The following is a 12,650-nucleotide window of genomic DNA, read 5'->3' as shown; positions in this document are numbered from 1 at the left end:
TCATATGGAGCCAGTAGAACAGGCAGAAGGAACTCTAAAAGCAAGTGGGGTAGAAAAAAACAGCAAGTTGTTTGAACTGGCATTTTTAGTTGCTGGGTTGAAAGTGAAAAGCCCAGGTTGGGTGGGAGTGGATCCTAGAGTGTCAATCTTGGCAGATGGCTTCAACCACTAGATACCCAACATGCTTGGAGAGATTCAGCATTTCTCATTCCCCAAAAGTGAAGTTAGCTGATAACCCTCTATGTTATCACTTGTACTTTCAGTGATGATAATAAAATGTACTTAATTAGGAAAACCTCAAATTTTTTATTTTTATTTTACTTTATTTTATTTTATTTTTGAGATGGAGTCACTCTGTCACCCAGGCTAGAGTGCAGTGGTATTGTCTCGGTTCATAGCAACCTCTGCCTCCCAGATTCAAGCAATTCTTCTGCCTCAGCCTCCCGAGTTGCTGGGATTACAGGCACCCACCAACATACCCAGCTAATTTTTGTATTTTTAGTAGAGATGGGGTTTCACCATGTTGGCCAGGCTGGTCTCAAACTCCTGACCTCAAGTGATCCACCCACCTTGGCCTCCCAAAGTGCTGGGATTACAGGCATGAGCTACTGCACCCGTCCAGAAAAACCTCGATTTTGCTCTCCATGTGTTTACCTGTGTCAAAGGTAAAGAAAGCCAGTCACTAGTTAAAGCAGTAAGGATTGACTGAAATCATTCGCTATTGCCAGAGGGAAGAGGCCCAGCTCAACTTCCCTTTTTGCAAAGGTAACGGAGTGGGGATGGGGCTTGAGCAGAGTCAAGGAAGTGGAAATGCATAAAAAGTGGGAAGGGGTTGGTCAGTGTGATCTGTGTTTGTTGATTGGCTCATATCTAGAGGAGAAGCAAACTTCTGCCTATGATGGGGGGCAGTAAGTTAGAGCAAGGCAACCATCCAGCAAAGAGAGTTTGAATGTTTGCATTTCAAAGAGACAATACAGTTCTGATTGGTAGAAGATTTACATCTCAAGGGAGAGATTTATAATCTTTAATGTAAACTTTCTAAAGTAACTGCTTTAAGAGAGGGATCAGGGGACTATCTGCCTGTCACCAGGTTTTGGTTGGAACAAATGGTAAATTCTTCAGGCAGCGTTCACTTTTCTCAGGCAGGCTCTTTAGCTTTCAGCTCTTAGAACCTATGCTAGCGTTTAAGTCTCTTAGTGTGTGCGAAGGTGGGCGAGATCATTTGTGCCAAGAGTCTGTAGTTTTTATAGGGCATGGCTGGGCTGTAGTCAGGAAGAGGGCTCAGAGGAGCTTGAAAATTTGGTTAAGGAGAGGGTCTTTGTCACCTGATGGAAACCTCGGTTTTCTGTCTAGATGCAGAGCAGAGGGCTGGGATTTAAAGCCTGATGGCTGCTCTGGCCTCTCTGAGATGGATGTTTCTGGGTGGGACAGCATTTCTGGGTTTCTGATCTGAGGAGGGAGGTCACTCTTCCTACATCTGCTCTTGGAATATGGATAATTTTCTCTAACACTACTGAATGCTTCAGGTGGCATAATTGCAAATCTGTTACTAGGAAGTAGATACCTTGTGTATATCTCACTCTGTAATTTTTTTTTTTTTTTTTTTTTTTTTTTTTTTTTTTTTTTGAGACAGAGTCTAGCTCTGTAGCCCAGGCTAGAGTGCAGTGGCCGGATCTCAGCTCACTGCAAGCTCCGCCTCCCGGGTTTGTGCCATTCTGTTGCCTCAGCCTCCTGAGTAGCTGGGACTACAGGCTCCCACCACCTCGCCCACCTAGTTTTTTGTATTTTTAGTAGAGACGGGGTTTTACCGTGTTAGCCAGGATGGTCTCGATCTCCTGACCTCGTGATCCGCCCGTCTCGGCCTCCCAAAGTGCTGGGATTACAGGCTTGAGCCACCGCGCCAGGCCCTCACTCTGTAATTTTAAAGAGACAAACCTTGTGGTTGGAATAAGGAGTTCTATAAGCATTCTCTGAAGAAGAGCCTCTTTTTCTAAATTTTGTCCTAACACCCTGAGGCTTGAGGCCTTGCCCATCATTGCTGTGCCTTGGCTGGGGTGTAGGGAGAAGAACAGGGTAGACTAGGAGGCACGAAGCTATGGGATGCCGAGGCCCCACATCTCTCTGCTGCCATTGACCTGCTACTCTCCACTGCTCTGAGAGAGAAGATCTTGACCTGCGTTAGACATGCCCTCCTGTCCTTGTGCTGGCTGGCTGTGTCCCCTTTGCATTGATCTCTGTTAGGACCTTGTCATATTGTACTATGATGTTTAGCATCTGTCACCCAGGCTGGAGTGCAGTGGTACAATCTCGGCTCACTACAACCTCCCCTTCCCAGGTTCAAGCGATTCTCATGCCTCTGTCTCCCCAGTAGCTGGGGTTACAGGCACCTGCCACCACACCCAGCTAATTTTTGTATTTTTAGTAGAGACGGAGTTTCACCATGTTGGCCAGGCTGGTCTTGAACTATTGACCTCAGGTGATCCACGCACCTTGGCCTCCCAAAGTGCTGGGATTACAGGCGTGAGCCCCCGAGCCCAGGCTTGTTCATCCTTATGCTCCTGGGGTCTAGGCCAGTGAACCAAGTAGGTCAATATTGCCTGACCGAATTAGTGAATGAAATCATCTCCTCTCAGTGGACTACAGTTTTTTCATCTGTAAGTGAAGTGGTCTTTGCCAACAGTAGAATGATTAGCCCTGACATTCTATGATATCCTGCACCACATGGTGTAAAATATTAAGTAGTTCCTGTCTAGGTCTTCAGAAGGCATCAGCAATTTAGACCCTTTCTGTATCCTTTCGTTTCTTAAACACAAATGCAAATAAGTAATTGTAAATAGAGGAAAACTAAATTGAGTTGAAAGAATACATTTATAAAGCAACATTGTAACTTTTTTTCTTTTTTTTTTTTTTTTTTTTTTGAGGCGGAGTCTCGCTGTGTCGCCCGGACTGGAGTGCAGTGGCCAGATCTCAGCTCACTGCAAGCTCCGCCTCCCGGGTTTACGCCATTCTCCTGCCTCAGCCTCCCGAGTAGCTGGGACTACAGGCGCCTGCCACCTCGCCCGGCTAGTTTTTGTATTTTGAGTAGAGACGGGGTTTCACCGTGTTAGCCAGGATGGTCTCGATCTCCTGACCTCGTGATCCGCCCGTCTCGGCCTCCCAAAGTGCTGGGATTACAGGCTTGAGCCACCGCACCCGGCCAACTTTTTTTCTTAATGAGAACTTTTTAAGATTAGTTTTCTGCAAAACTTTAAATGTTAGATTTAAAATGTGTTCTTGTTATACTGGGTAGTTCTTAAATATTGGACTTCTCTGGTATGGATTTTTTGTCGTTTGAAATGTTTGTTCAGGTTTGAGACCAGCCTGGGCAACATAGTGAGACCCTGTCTTTACAAAAAAAAAAAAAAATACAAAAATTAACTGGGTGTGATGGCACACGTGCTTGTAGTCCCAGCTACTAGGGAGGCTGAGGTGGGAGGATCACTTGAGCCTGGGAGATTGAGGCTGCAGTAAGCTGAGATTGCACCACTGCACTCCAGCCTGGGTGACAGAGCGAGACCCTGTCTCAAAAGAAAACGAAAAAAAGAGAAATGTTCGTTCTGTCTTAAGACTTCTAAATAGGTTAAAGACGAGGAAAACAACAAATAAAGTAAACTTATGGTTTGCTTATTCATCTCTTCTGACTCCATACTCATGAATTAATATTATAGATAAATGCTCCTATGTCTGTCTGGTAAGCAAGTGACAGCTTTTGAGCCTCAGCTTCTACATAATACATCTGGGTTATTTATAAATTGAATTTGTCACACACAAATAATGTTTCATGAGAAAGGAGATTCAATGATTTGTAAATCTCTCTTTTCTATCCCCACGGCCACTGCCCAGACACTCTACTTCAAATTTGACTTTATTTTCACCACTAATATTGATTAAAATGACATTTACTTGCCCAGAAAGCAAAAGAGGTCTTCAGCACAAACTATTGCTCCAACAAGCAAGCATAAATCACTGAGACTGAAATGTCATCTATCTTTATTGGCCAACCACATAATCTCCATGAAAATTCTCAACAGAGAGCAAGGAACTTGCTTTCTTCTAAGCCATGACAATTTGGATTAGCCTCGTGGCACTGGCATCTCTTTGTGTCTGGATGTCAGATGTTGACTTGGTGCCTTTCTCCCTTATCAGGGGGATGTTTTGAACCCAGTCGCACCAGTATTCTCATGGATGGTGGCCTTTGATTCTTCTAGATTCAAGATTTGGCTCTTGTACTTTTCCTGCCAGTCCTCTACAATGTACTGGTGGTAGGGGTCATTGGAGTGTTCCTGTCTCTTGGATTTCACGGTGCTCACCAGGATGGCCACGATAATGAAAGAGAACATTCCAATCATCACCATGAGGTACAGGATGACATAGTAGAAGTTCTCAGCATCAACTTTGGCTTGGAGGGCCTCTTGCTCAGCTGTCGTGTTCCGGCGCCAATTGTCCATATAAGTAATAAAAATCCTTTGGAAGACGTCTTCCAGCGTCTGTGTGAAATTGGATAAAGTAGACATGCTTCCCTCCTGCTGCAATTTAAATAATACAATAGGTGAACAAAGTTAGGAAAACAGATCTTTTCTGGATTTGGCTATGTAAAGGTGGGAGGGAGATGCCAAGAGAAAAGTAATAGTATTTCTTCATCTCCTGGCTGGTGACTGAACGCTTATTTTGTTAGTCTTTAAACTGACTGTATACATTTTCACTTTTTTTTTTTTGCAATGCATGATTATTGTACAATAAAAATGTTAAAGGCAGACATATATATACACTTTGATATCTACATATGCATGTAAATAAATGTATGTATACATATGAAAATGGAGAAAATATTAGAAGTACATAGATCAGAATGTTAACAGTGGGTGGTGTGCTTAAAGATATATTTTCTTCTTTATGCTTTTCTCATATTCCAAATTTTCATCAGCAATCTTGCATTACTTTTGTTTTTTAAAAAATTGGTAACCTCACCGAGGCGGGTGGATCACGAGGTCAGGAGATGGAGACTATCCTGGCTAACATAGTGAAACCCCGTCTCTACTAAAAGTACAAAAAAAAAAAAAAGAAAAAAGAAAAAAGAAATTAGCCGGGAGTGGTGGCTGGTGCCTGTGGTCCCAGCTACACAGGAGGCTGAGGCAGGAGAATGGTGTGAACGCGGGAGGCAGAGCTTGCAGTGAGCCGAGATTGCGCCACTGCACTCCAGTCTGGGTGACAGAGCAAGACTCCATCTCAAATAAAATAATAAAAAAAAAAACATTGGTAACCTCACGAGGCTAGAATAATGCCGCCACATTCATAAGCACTCAACAAACGTCAGTTGAATGAACCAATGACTCATTTATGTTCTCTGTTCTTAGAGAATTGTGGGGCATTATGAGATAACATCGAGGGAAAAGATTGCAGGGGCATTGACACACTCTCCAATTTGTTCCATCCCCTCTGTCTAGGTGGCACATTGTCCCAAGTATCCTAAAGGGAGGAGTGTGTACATCCATATTTGAAAGACGCATTTTAGGTAAGTGATGCCAAGAAACAATCTGAGAGATTATTCCTATGTTTCAAATCCATCTCTCCTTTTCATCCCCACTGGCACTGCCCAGCCGCCAGCATCTCTCACCTGGATAATACAATGCCAACAATGTAACAAAACACAACCCTCCCCAGAGCCATCTCTGTGGGGTTATATGTGACCCTCTCTGCCTTGAATAGCCATCAATGTGCCCTTTTTTTTTTTTTTTTTTCCCGCAATCTCACTTTTGCCCAGGCTGGAGTGCAGTGGCATCATCTCTTCTCATTGCAACCTCTGCCTCCTGGGTTCAGGCGGTTCTCCTGCCTCAGCCTCCCGAGTAGCTGGGACTACAGGCACGTTCCACCACACCTGGCTAAGTTTTGTGTTTTTGGTAGAGATGGGGTTTTACTAAGTTGGCCAGGCTGGTCTCGAACTCCTGTCCTCAGGTGATCCACCCACCTTGGCCTCCCAAAGTGCTGGAATTGCAGGTGTCAGCCACCGTGCCCGGCCAGTGTGCCTTTTTGAAGAGGGAAATTATAGTGTCATTTGTTTGCTTGTAAAATGATGCGATGGTTGTTCTTAAAATCAAGTCCTAATTCCTTAACAGCATTTACCCCATTGGCTGAGCAGGCTCCTGACCTCCTCCTCAGTTACCCTTTGCTCACTACAGTTCGGTCACACCTGACATCTTCCCTCCCTGTCAGTAAGCTCTCTTGCCTCAGGACATTAGCACATCCTGTTCTCTCAACCTAGAACATCTTTGCCTTTCTCTTCCACCTGAGATCGTGCCACTGCACTCCAGCCTGGGTGACAGAGCAAGACTCTGTCTCAAAAAAAAAAAAATTTTAATAATAAAATAAATAAATCAAATAAAATATTTTGCCTTGCAATCGTTTGCCTTGATGTTTGCCTTGATGTCTAAAGCCCCACAATTCTCTAAAACCAGAGATGTATAAAAAAGCACACGTATATAATTCTCTGAAAACAGAGAATATAAATGAGTAATTGCTCCATTTAACTAACATTTGTTGAGTGCTTGTTATAACTACGGCATTATTCTAGCTGCTGTGAGGTTACCAATCTTTGTAACCTCCTCATTGTTTAGTTTCCAGCTAGTTGTCCCTTCTGAGAATACTTCCCTGGCTCTACTCTAAATCTCTTCCCACCACCAGCACCATTTTCCGCCAACAGCATCTCCTTTTTCTTCAAAAGCACACGTCACATATGCAGTAACTAAATGTGTGTGTATATATTTATATTACTTTTGTTTAAAAAAGATTGGTAACCTCACACCAGCTAGAATCATGCCGTATTTATAACAAGCACTCAACAAATGTTAGTTAAATGGAGCAATTACTCATTTACATTCTCTGTTTTCAGAGAATTATGTACGTGAGCTTTTTTATACATCTCTGTTTTTAGAGAATTGTGGGGCTTTAGACATCAAGGCAAACATCAAGGCAAATGATTGCAAGGCAAAATATTTTATTTTATTTTATTTTTATTTTATTTATTTTATTTATTTATTTATTTTTGAGACAGAGTCTTGCTCTGTCACCCAGGCTGGAGTGCAGTGGCATGATCTCAGCTCACTGCAACCTCTGCTTCCCGGGTTCAAGTGATTCTCCTGTCTCAGCCTCCCAAGTAGCTGGAACTACAGGCACTTGCCACCACGCCCAGCTAATTTTTTGTGTTTTTAGTAGAGATGGGGTTTCACCATGTCAGCCAGAATGGTCTCGATCTCCTGACCTCGTGATGCACCTGCCTTGGCCTCCCAAAGTGCTGGGATTACAGGTGTGAGCCACTGCTCCCGGCCAAGTTTTTTTGTACATACATATATATAACATATATATAGTGTGTGTGTGTGTGTGTGTGTGTGTGTGTGATTATTGGTTTAGGGTCTCATCTTTCCAACTCGGCTGTCATGTCTGCCAACTTTGTCTAGCTCGGTATAGCAGATTTCTGACACATAGAAGGCACTCAATGGACATTTGATGCATGAAGCACTCAATGGACATTTGATGCATGAATTAAAGTGCCAGGTACTATGCTAGGCGATGACACTTCAGAGATGACAGGAACTCTGTGAAAGGCTGGGTTGAATGGGAGAGACCAAATCAAAGACAATGTAATGTGTAAAGAATTATAACAGGTATGGACAGAAAGATAAGGGGGCTCAGAAAATGGAGCTGAACACGGTTCACAGATGGGGCAAGTGGGTTTCAACACAGCTGGAAGGAGCACAGGCAGGAGGTGAACCCGTGACTAGCCACCAGTAAAAGCCCCAACATCCCAGCAGTAGGTTTGCTGCTGCCGTTCTAAAGACCTGCCGTCTCTAGCATGCGACTTTTCTTTCCTTCATGAAAAGAGAAGTTTGAGATCTCCCCATCTGGGAAAGGAATTTCAATAAACTGAATAAACAAACCTATTAAACAAATAAACTTGCAGGCATTTCTCCCACAGAACATCCCTCCCCAGGATCTTCCTCATTGAGAATTACCGTCACCAAAATAATAGACTCTTCTCTGTCTGATGTTTTAAGTTCTGTTATTTAGAGAGCTCTCAGATCTTTCTCTCCCTCTTCTGGTCACACAGACTAGTGGGCTGGAAGGAAACTTAACAAATAGATAAGATTGTCCCAGGGTATATACCAAGCATATTTCCTAAGCGATGTAACAGAGATGTGTTTTTTCCCCTTTTTAAATGATATAATCTGCTGTGAAAGTTAGCTGAGCTGGCTTTAATCCACTCAAGACTTTGCCAGTGGCTCTTTTACCCTTTTATTTTCATTTTATTTTTTATTAACTCTTTTTTAAAATAAAAAAGTAGTGATGAGGTCTCACTATGTTGTCAAACTCCTAGCCTCAAGTGATCCCCCTGCCTCAGCCTCCCAAGGTGCTGGGATTACAGGTTTGAGCCACCGTGCCAGGCCTTTTTTTTTTTTTTAAGAGACAGGGTCTGGTTCTGTGGGTATAGTTCTTTTTCTCTTGTAGGAACCCTGGCCAGCTGTTACCAATCCACAGTACTTTCCCTGACCTCCCCAGATCTAGGCAGAGGCCCTTTTCTGTGCCTCTTCTGCAAATGACCATGTTGGTTTTGTTTTCGTTTTTCAATTACCCGTGTATTCTGTGCTTATTCATGTGATCCTCAAAACCACTCTATAAACTCCTACCTTCAGGATATTTAGTGAGATTAAGTAACTGAGTCCGGATGACAGGAGAGCTTGAGCTCCTGGAAGGCAGGGATTGCTTTACTCATCTCTGAATCCCAGGACCCTGCATAGCGATGGGTACGTAGCAAATCTTAAGTTTGTTGAATGAATGTGTGAATGAATGACAGTTCCTCTCTCTGTGAAATTCACTTGGAAACTACCGGAACAGTGATTCTTAATTTATTCTTAACGGGCATGGGAATTGGGGGTGGGGGAGGGGCGGTGCCAAAGATCCCTTGCAAAGTAAAATAAAATGATGTGACTTTATTTTTCCCCAAGAAAGTATACATATGCACGTAGGAAGCTCTACATTCAATTTCAGGGGACTCCTGGGCCCCCTAAGGCCCATCCAAGAATCTCTGCCGCAAAAGGTCTTTGAGATGAGGGACTTCAGTGCTGGATTCCACTGGAGTCATTTGGGTTTGTTTCCAGGTGCAGGCATGGCAGCGTTCACCAGCCTTTTAGAGCTAACTGGCCCCAAATGCCAGTTATTTGTTCAAGCCTTCCAGTGTGAACAAAGGCCCCACTGCTAAGCAGGTCGGGAGGTGCTTTTTGATAAGACTTAATCACAGGGATAAAAGGGCCTATGGGGATTAAATACCTGAGTGCTGACCCCTGGCCAGGCCAAATAAACAGGATCCAAAAGGGATTTGGCTTTTGTATACGGATGCATGAGATGTGGCTGAGTGGCCCACGCCTGCTTCATGACCACAGGGAAAAAATCACAGTGTGTGAAAACAGTTCCATTGAAGGACATTATACCAAGACATTCAAATTATAAGTGGGTTGATTTCAATTTTTTATTCCCAGAATTACTGTTTAACTGATAGACATCAACCATATTTGGAGGCGCAGTGGTTCACACCTGTAATCCCAGCACTTCGGGAGGCTGAGGCAGGAGGATCGCTTGAATCCAGGAGTTTGAGATCAGCCTGGACAACATAGTGAGACACCACCTCTACAAAAAATAAAAAATTAGCTGGATGTGGTGGCACACTCCGATAGTCCCAGCTACTCAGGAGGCTGAGGTGGGAGGATAGCTTGAACCTGGGAGGTCAAGGCTGCAGTAAGCCATGATCACACCACTGCACTCAGCAGTGACAGTGGGACCCTGTCTCAAAAATGGAAACAAAATAAACCATATTTGGTATACATACTTATCCTACCCCTAAGTAGATATCATAATAGGCATTTACTTTAGTAATGCTAAGACAGCTATTATTTATGTTCTCTGGAATTATATGAAATGGCCATTTATGTATAAGTTAGAAATGGTCAAATATGGGCAATTCATGTGTATCAACCTAGGAGGACCTCCATTTCCAGTGAATGCTTCTTGCTGAGTCCTAGCACAGGCTGGGCCCTGGAGATCATTTAGGCTGGTTTGCTCTCTGATAGGTGGAATAACTATAGCCTAGAAAGCTTAAGTCACCTGTCCAAGATCACAGGCCTCTCAAGTTGGCCGCAGTGCCTGCACTAGAACTCACGTCACCCAAGCCAGTGGCCAGCACTGACTGTCCTAGCAGAGGTCACACATTCCAATAACTCTCTGTTTTCATTGCTGTGACCAGTTGGCTCAACTGGGTACAAGACATAAGATCAAGACCACGGTTTGAGCTTACACATATCATTAGTGGTGCCCTGTCTCTAGGCTACAGAATGATCCCCTAATTCCAGCCATTCCTGTCACGAATGTGTGTTATTCATGACAAGGGCAATCAGGACACTATTAGGAAAGTAACATTCATTTGACCCCAAAGTCCAAAGTTTTCTTTTCTTTTCTTTTTTTGAGATGGAGTCTGGCTGTGTCACTCAGGCTGGAGTGCAGTGGCACAATCTGGTCTCACTGCAAGCTCTGCCTCCTGGGTTCATGCCATTCTCCTGCCTCAACTTCCCGAGTAGCTGGGACTGCAGGCGCCAGCCACCACGCCCGGCTAATTTTTTTGTATTTTTAGTAGAGATGGGTTTCACCATGTCGGCCAGGCTGGTTTCAATCTCCTGACCTCAGGCGATCCGCCTGCCTTGGCCTCCCAAAGTGCTGGGATTACAGGCGTGAACCACCATGCCTGGCCCCAAAGTTTTCTTTTCTTGAAACGTGGTAGATCATTCGCATCACCTGGGCCTCCAAAAGGCAGCAAAGTCTTTCATTTTCATATCAAGAAGAGAAAACAATATGATTACCTACATTTACCATGAATCCTCCATTTAAAAAAACTCTCAAAATTTTTGTTCTAAGGCAATTAACAAAGAAATGAGTACAGAAAACACAAGAAGGAAAGAAGGAAGAGTGGATGAGGAGCCAGGCCATATACCAGGAAAATAATTCCTTTTATCATTTTCTGGAAAAGGCAAATAGATAACTTTGTTACTTAATTCCTCAAAAAATAAAGAATGTATACTAAGACTTACCTATGCAGTGTGTGGGCAGGATGAAATTCCTTTCCAAAGCCAGGCTGTTCTGAACCTTCTTGCTGGTGTTAGCGAGCTCTCTTGTGGGTTGCACACAAGCCTCAGCCTGCTGGGCACCTTCACCTTGCAACCATCTAAACCCTTGCACTGCAGTCTGCAATCCTAGGCTTTTATGAACCCACATGTTTAATCTAATCGTATGTGGAAAGTTAAATACTAACTGGCAGTTGGCATTCACCTTGGTGCCTGATGGAGTGGGTGCCTCAGGGACTCTGGCTTTGGGCAGAGTGGCACAAGTCCCTGCTCTGGGACCCTTCCTGCCAGCTCCAGCCAGGGAGGGACCTGGGCACAGTGAGCATCTCTCCCCAGAAGAAGTCTTCCTCTTAGAGTAGGCTTGGGGGACAACAGCGTTCCCTGCCAGAACACGTGGGAAGGGCCGGTGGCTCACGCCTGTAATCCCAGCACTTTGGGAGGCTGAGGCAGGAGGATAACCTGAGATCAGGAGTTCGAGACCAGCCTTGCCAACATGGTGAAACCCCATGTCTACTTAAAAAATGCTACTCTGTCCCTGCTACTCTGGAGGCTGAGGCAGGAGAATCACTTGAACCCAGAAGGCAGAAGTTGCAGTGAGCTGAGATCACACCATGGCGCTCCAGCCTGTGTGACAGAGTGACACTCTGTCTCAAAAAAAAAAAAAAAAAAAAAAAAAAAGAAGGGAGAGGAGTCGAGAACAGCCATCTCTGGGTGGTTGGTGTGGGTTGAGGAGGTCAGTATAGTTCCAGGCAAGTGCCATGTGCTGAAGATACTAAATACGCTAAATTTTGTGTAAATACTCTTCCATGGGACCATTTCCGAATGACTTTATAACAACATTGTTGTCTTGTAAAAGAGAAACGAGCTGCAAGGGTACTAAAGTACTACATGGAGGAGATGGAAGTAAGTCCAACAAAGAGGTTTTGAGGTTTTCGTTTTTGTTTGTTGTTGTTGTCGTTTTGAAACAGAGTCTTACTCTGTCTCACTCTGTCACCCAGGCTGGAGTGCAGTGGCACAGTCACAGCTCACTGCAGCTTTGAACTCTTGGGCTTGAGGGATCCTCCTGCCTCAGTCTCCCAAGTAATGGGACTACAAGTGTGTACTACGCCTGGCTAATTTTTATTTTTTGTAGAAATAGGGCCTTGCTCTGTTGCCCAGGCTGGTCTGAAACTCTTGACCACAAGGGATCCTCCAGCCTCAGCCTCCTAAGGCACCGGGATTACAGGTGTGAGCCATGGTACCTGACCCCCAGCAAAGTATTTAAAGACTTAGCAAGAGCTAAGCAAACTCTATTTACCAAAAGATCCTTTACTATCATGGTGGGGACTCTCGGATTTGGGAGAACTGAGTCTTTATATTGGCTGTCATTTAGGAGTGCTTTTATTGTATTAACCTCAGGTAACCATTGCCACAATCCGATGTAGAAGGTACTATGAACTTAGCCAAGGGAAT

At 44.1% G+C, this 12,650-nt stretch overlaps 1 protein-coding gene across 1 annotated transcript; it reads right to left on the bottom strand.

Moving 5' to 3' along the window:
• Positions 1-3,642: 3,642 nt before the first annotated feature.
• Positions 3,643-11,293, bottom strand: KCNE2 (potassium voltage-gated channel subfamily E regulatory subunit 2). The gene is made up of 2 exons (XM_010358856.2): positions 11,166-11,293; positions 3,643-4,565 (listed from the first exon to the last, which is right to left on the bottom strand). The coding sequence occupies exon 2, from the start codon at positions 4,551-4,553 to the stop codon at positions 4,182-4,184; it is 372 nt and encodes a 123-aa protein (XP_010357158.1). The 5' UTR covers positions 4,554-4,565; positions 11,166-11,293; the 3' UTR covers positions 3,643-4,181.
• Between the last annotated feature and the right edge of the window lie 1,357 nt (positions 11,294-12,650).

This window comes from Rhinopithecus roxellana, chromosome 13 (genome assembly GCF_007565055.1).
Source record: "Rhinopithecus roxellana isolate Shanxi Qingling chromosome 13, ASM756505v1, whole genome shotgun sequence".
Lineage (NCBI taxonomy): Eukaryota > Metazoa > Chordata > Mammalia > Primates > Cercopithecidae > Rhinopithecus > Rhinopithecus roxellana.
This window is presented reverse-complemented; position numbering and strand designations above follow the sequence as displayed.

Coding starts and splice junctions, on each gene's coding strand:
- KCNE2 (XM_010358856.2), bottom strand. CDS start 4,553: ATGTCTACTTTATCCAATTTCACACAGACGCTGGAAGACGTCTTCCAA.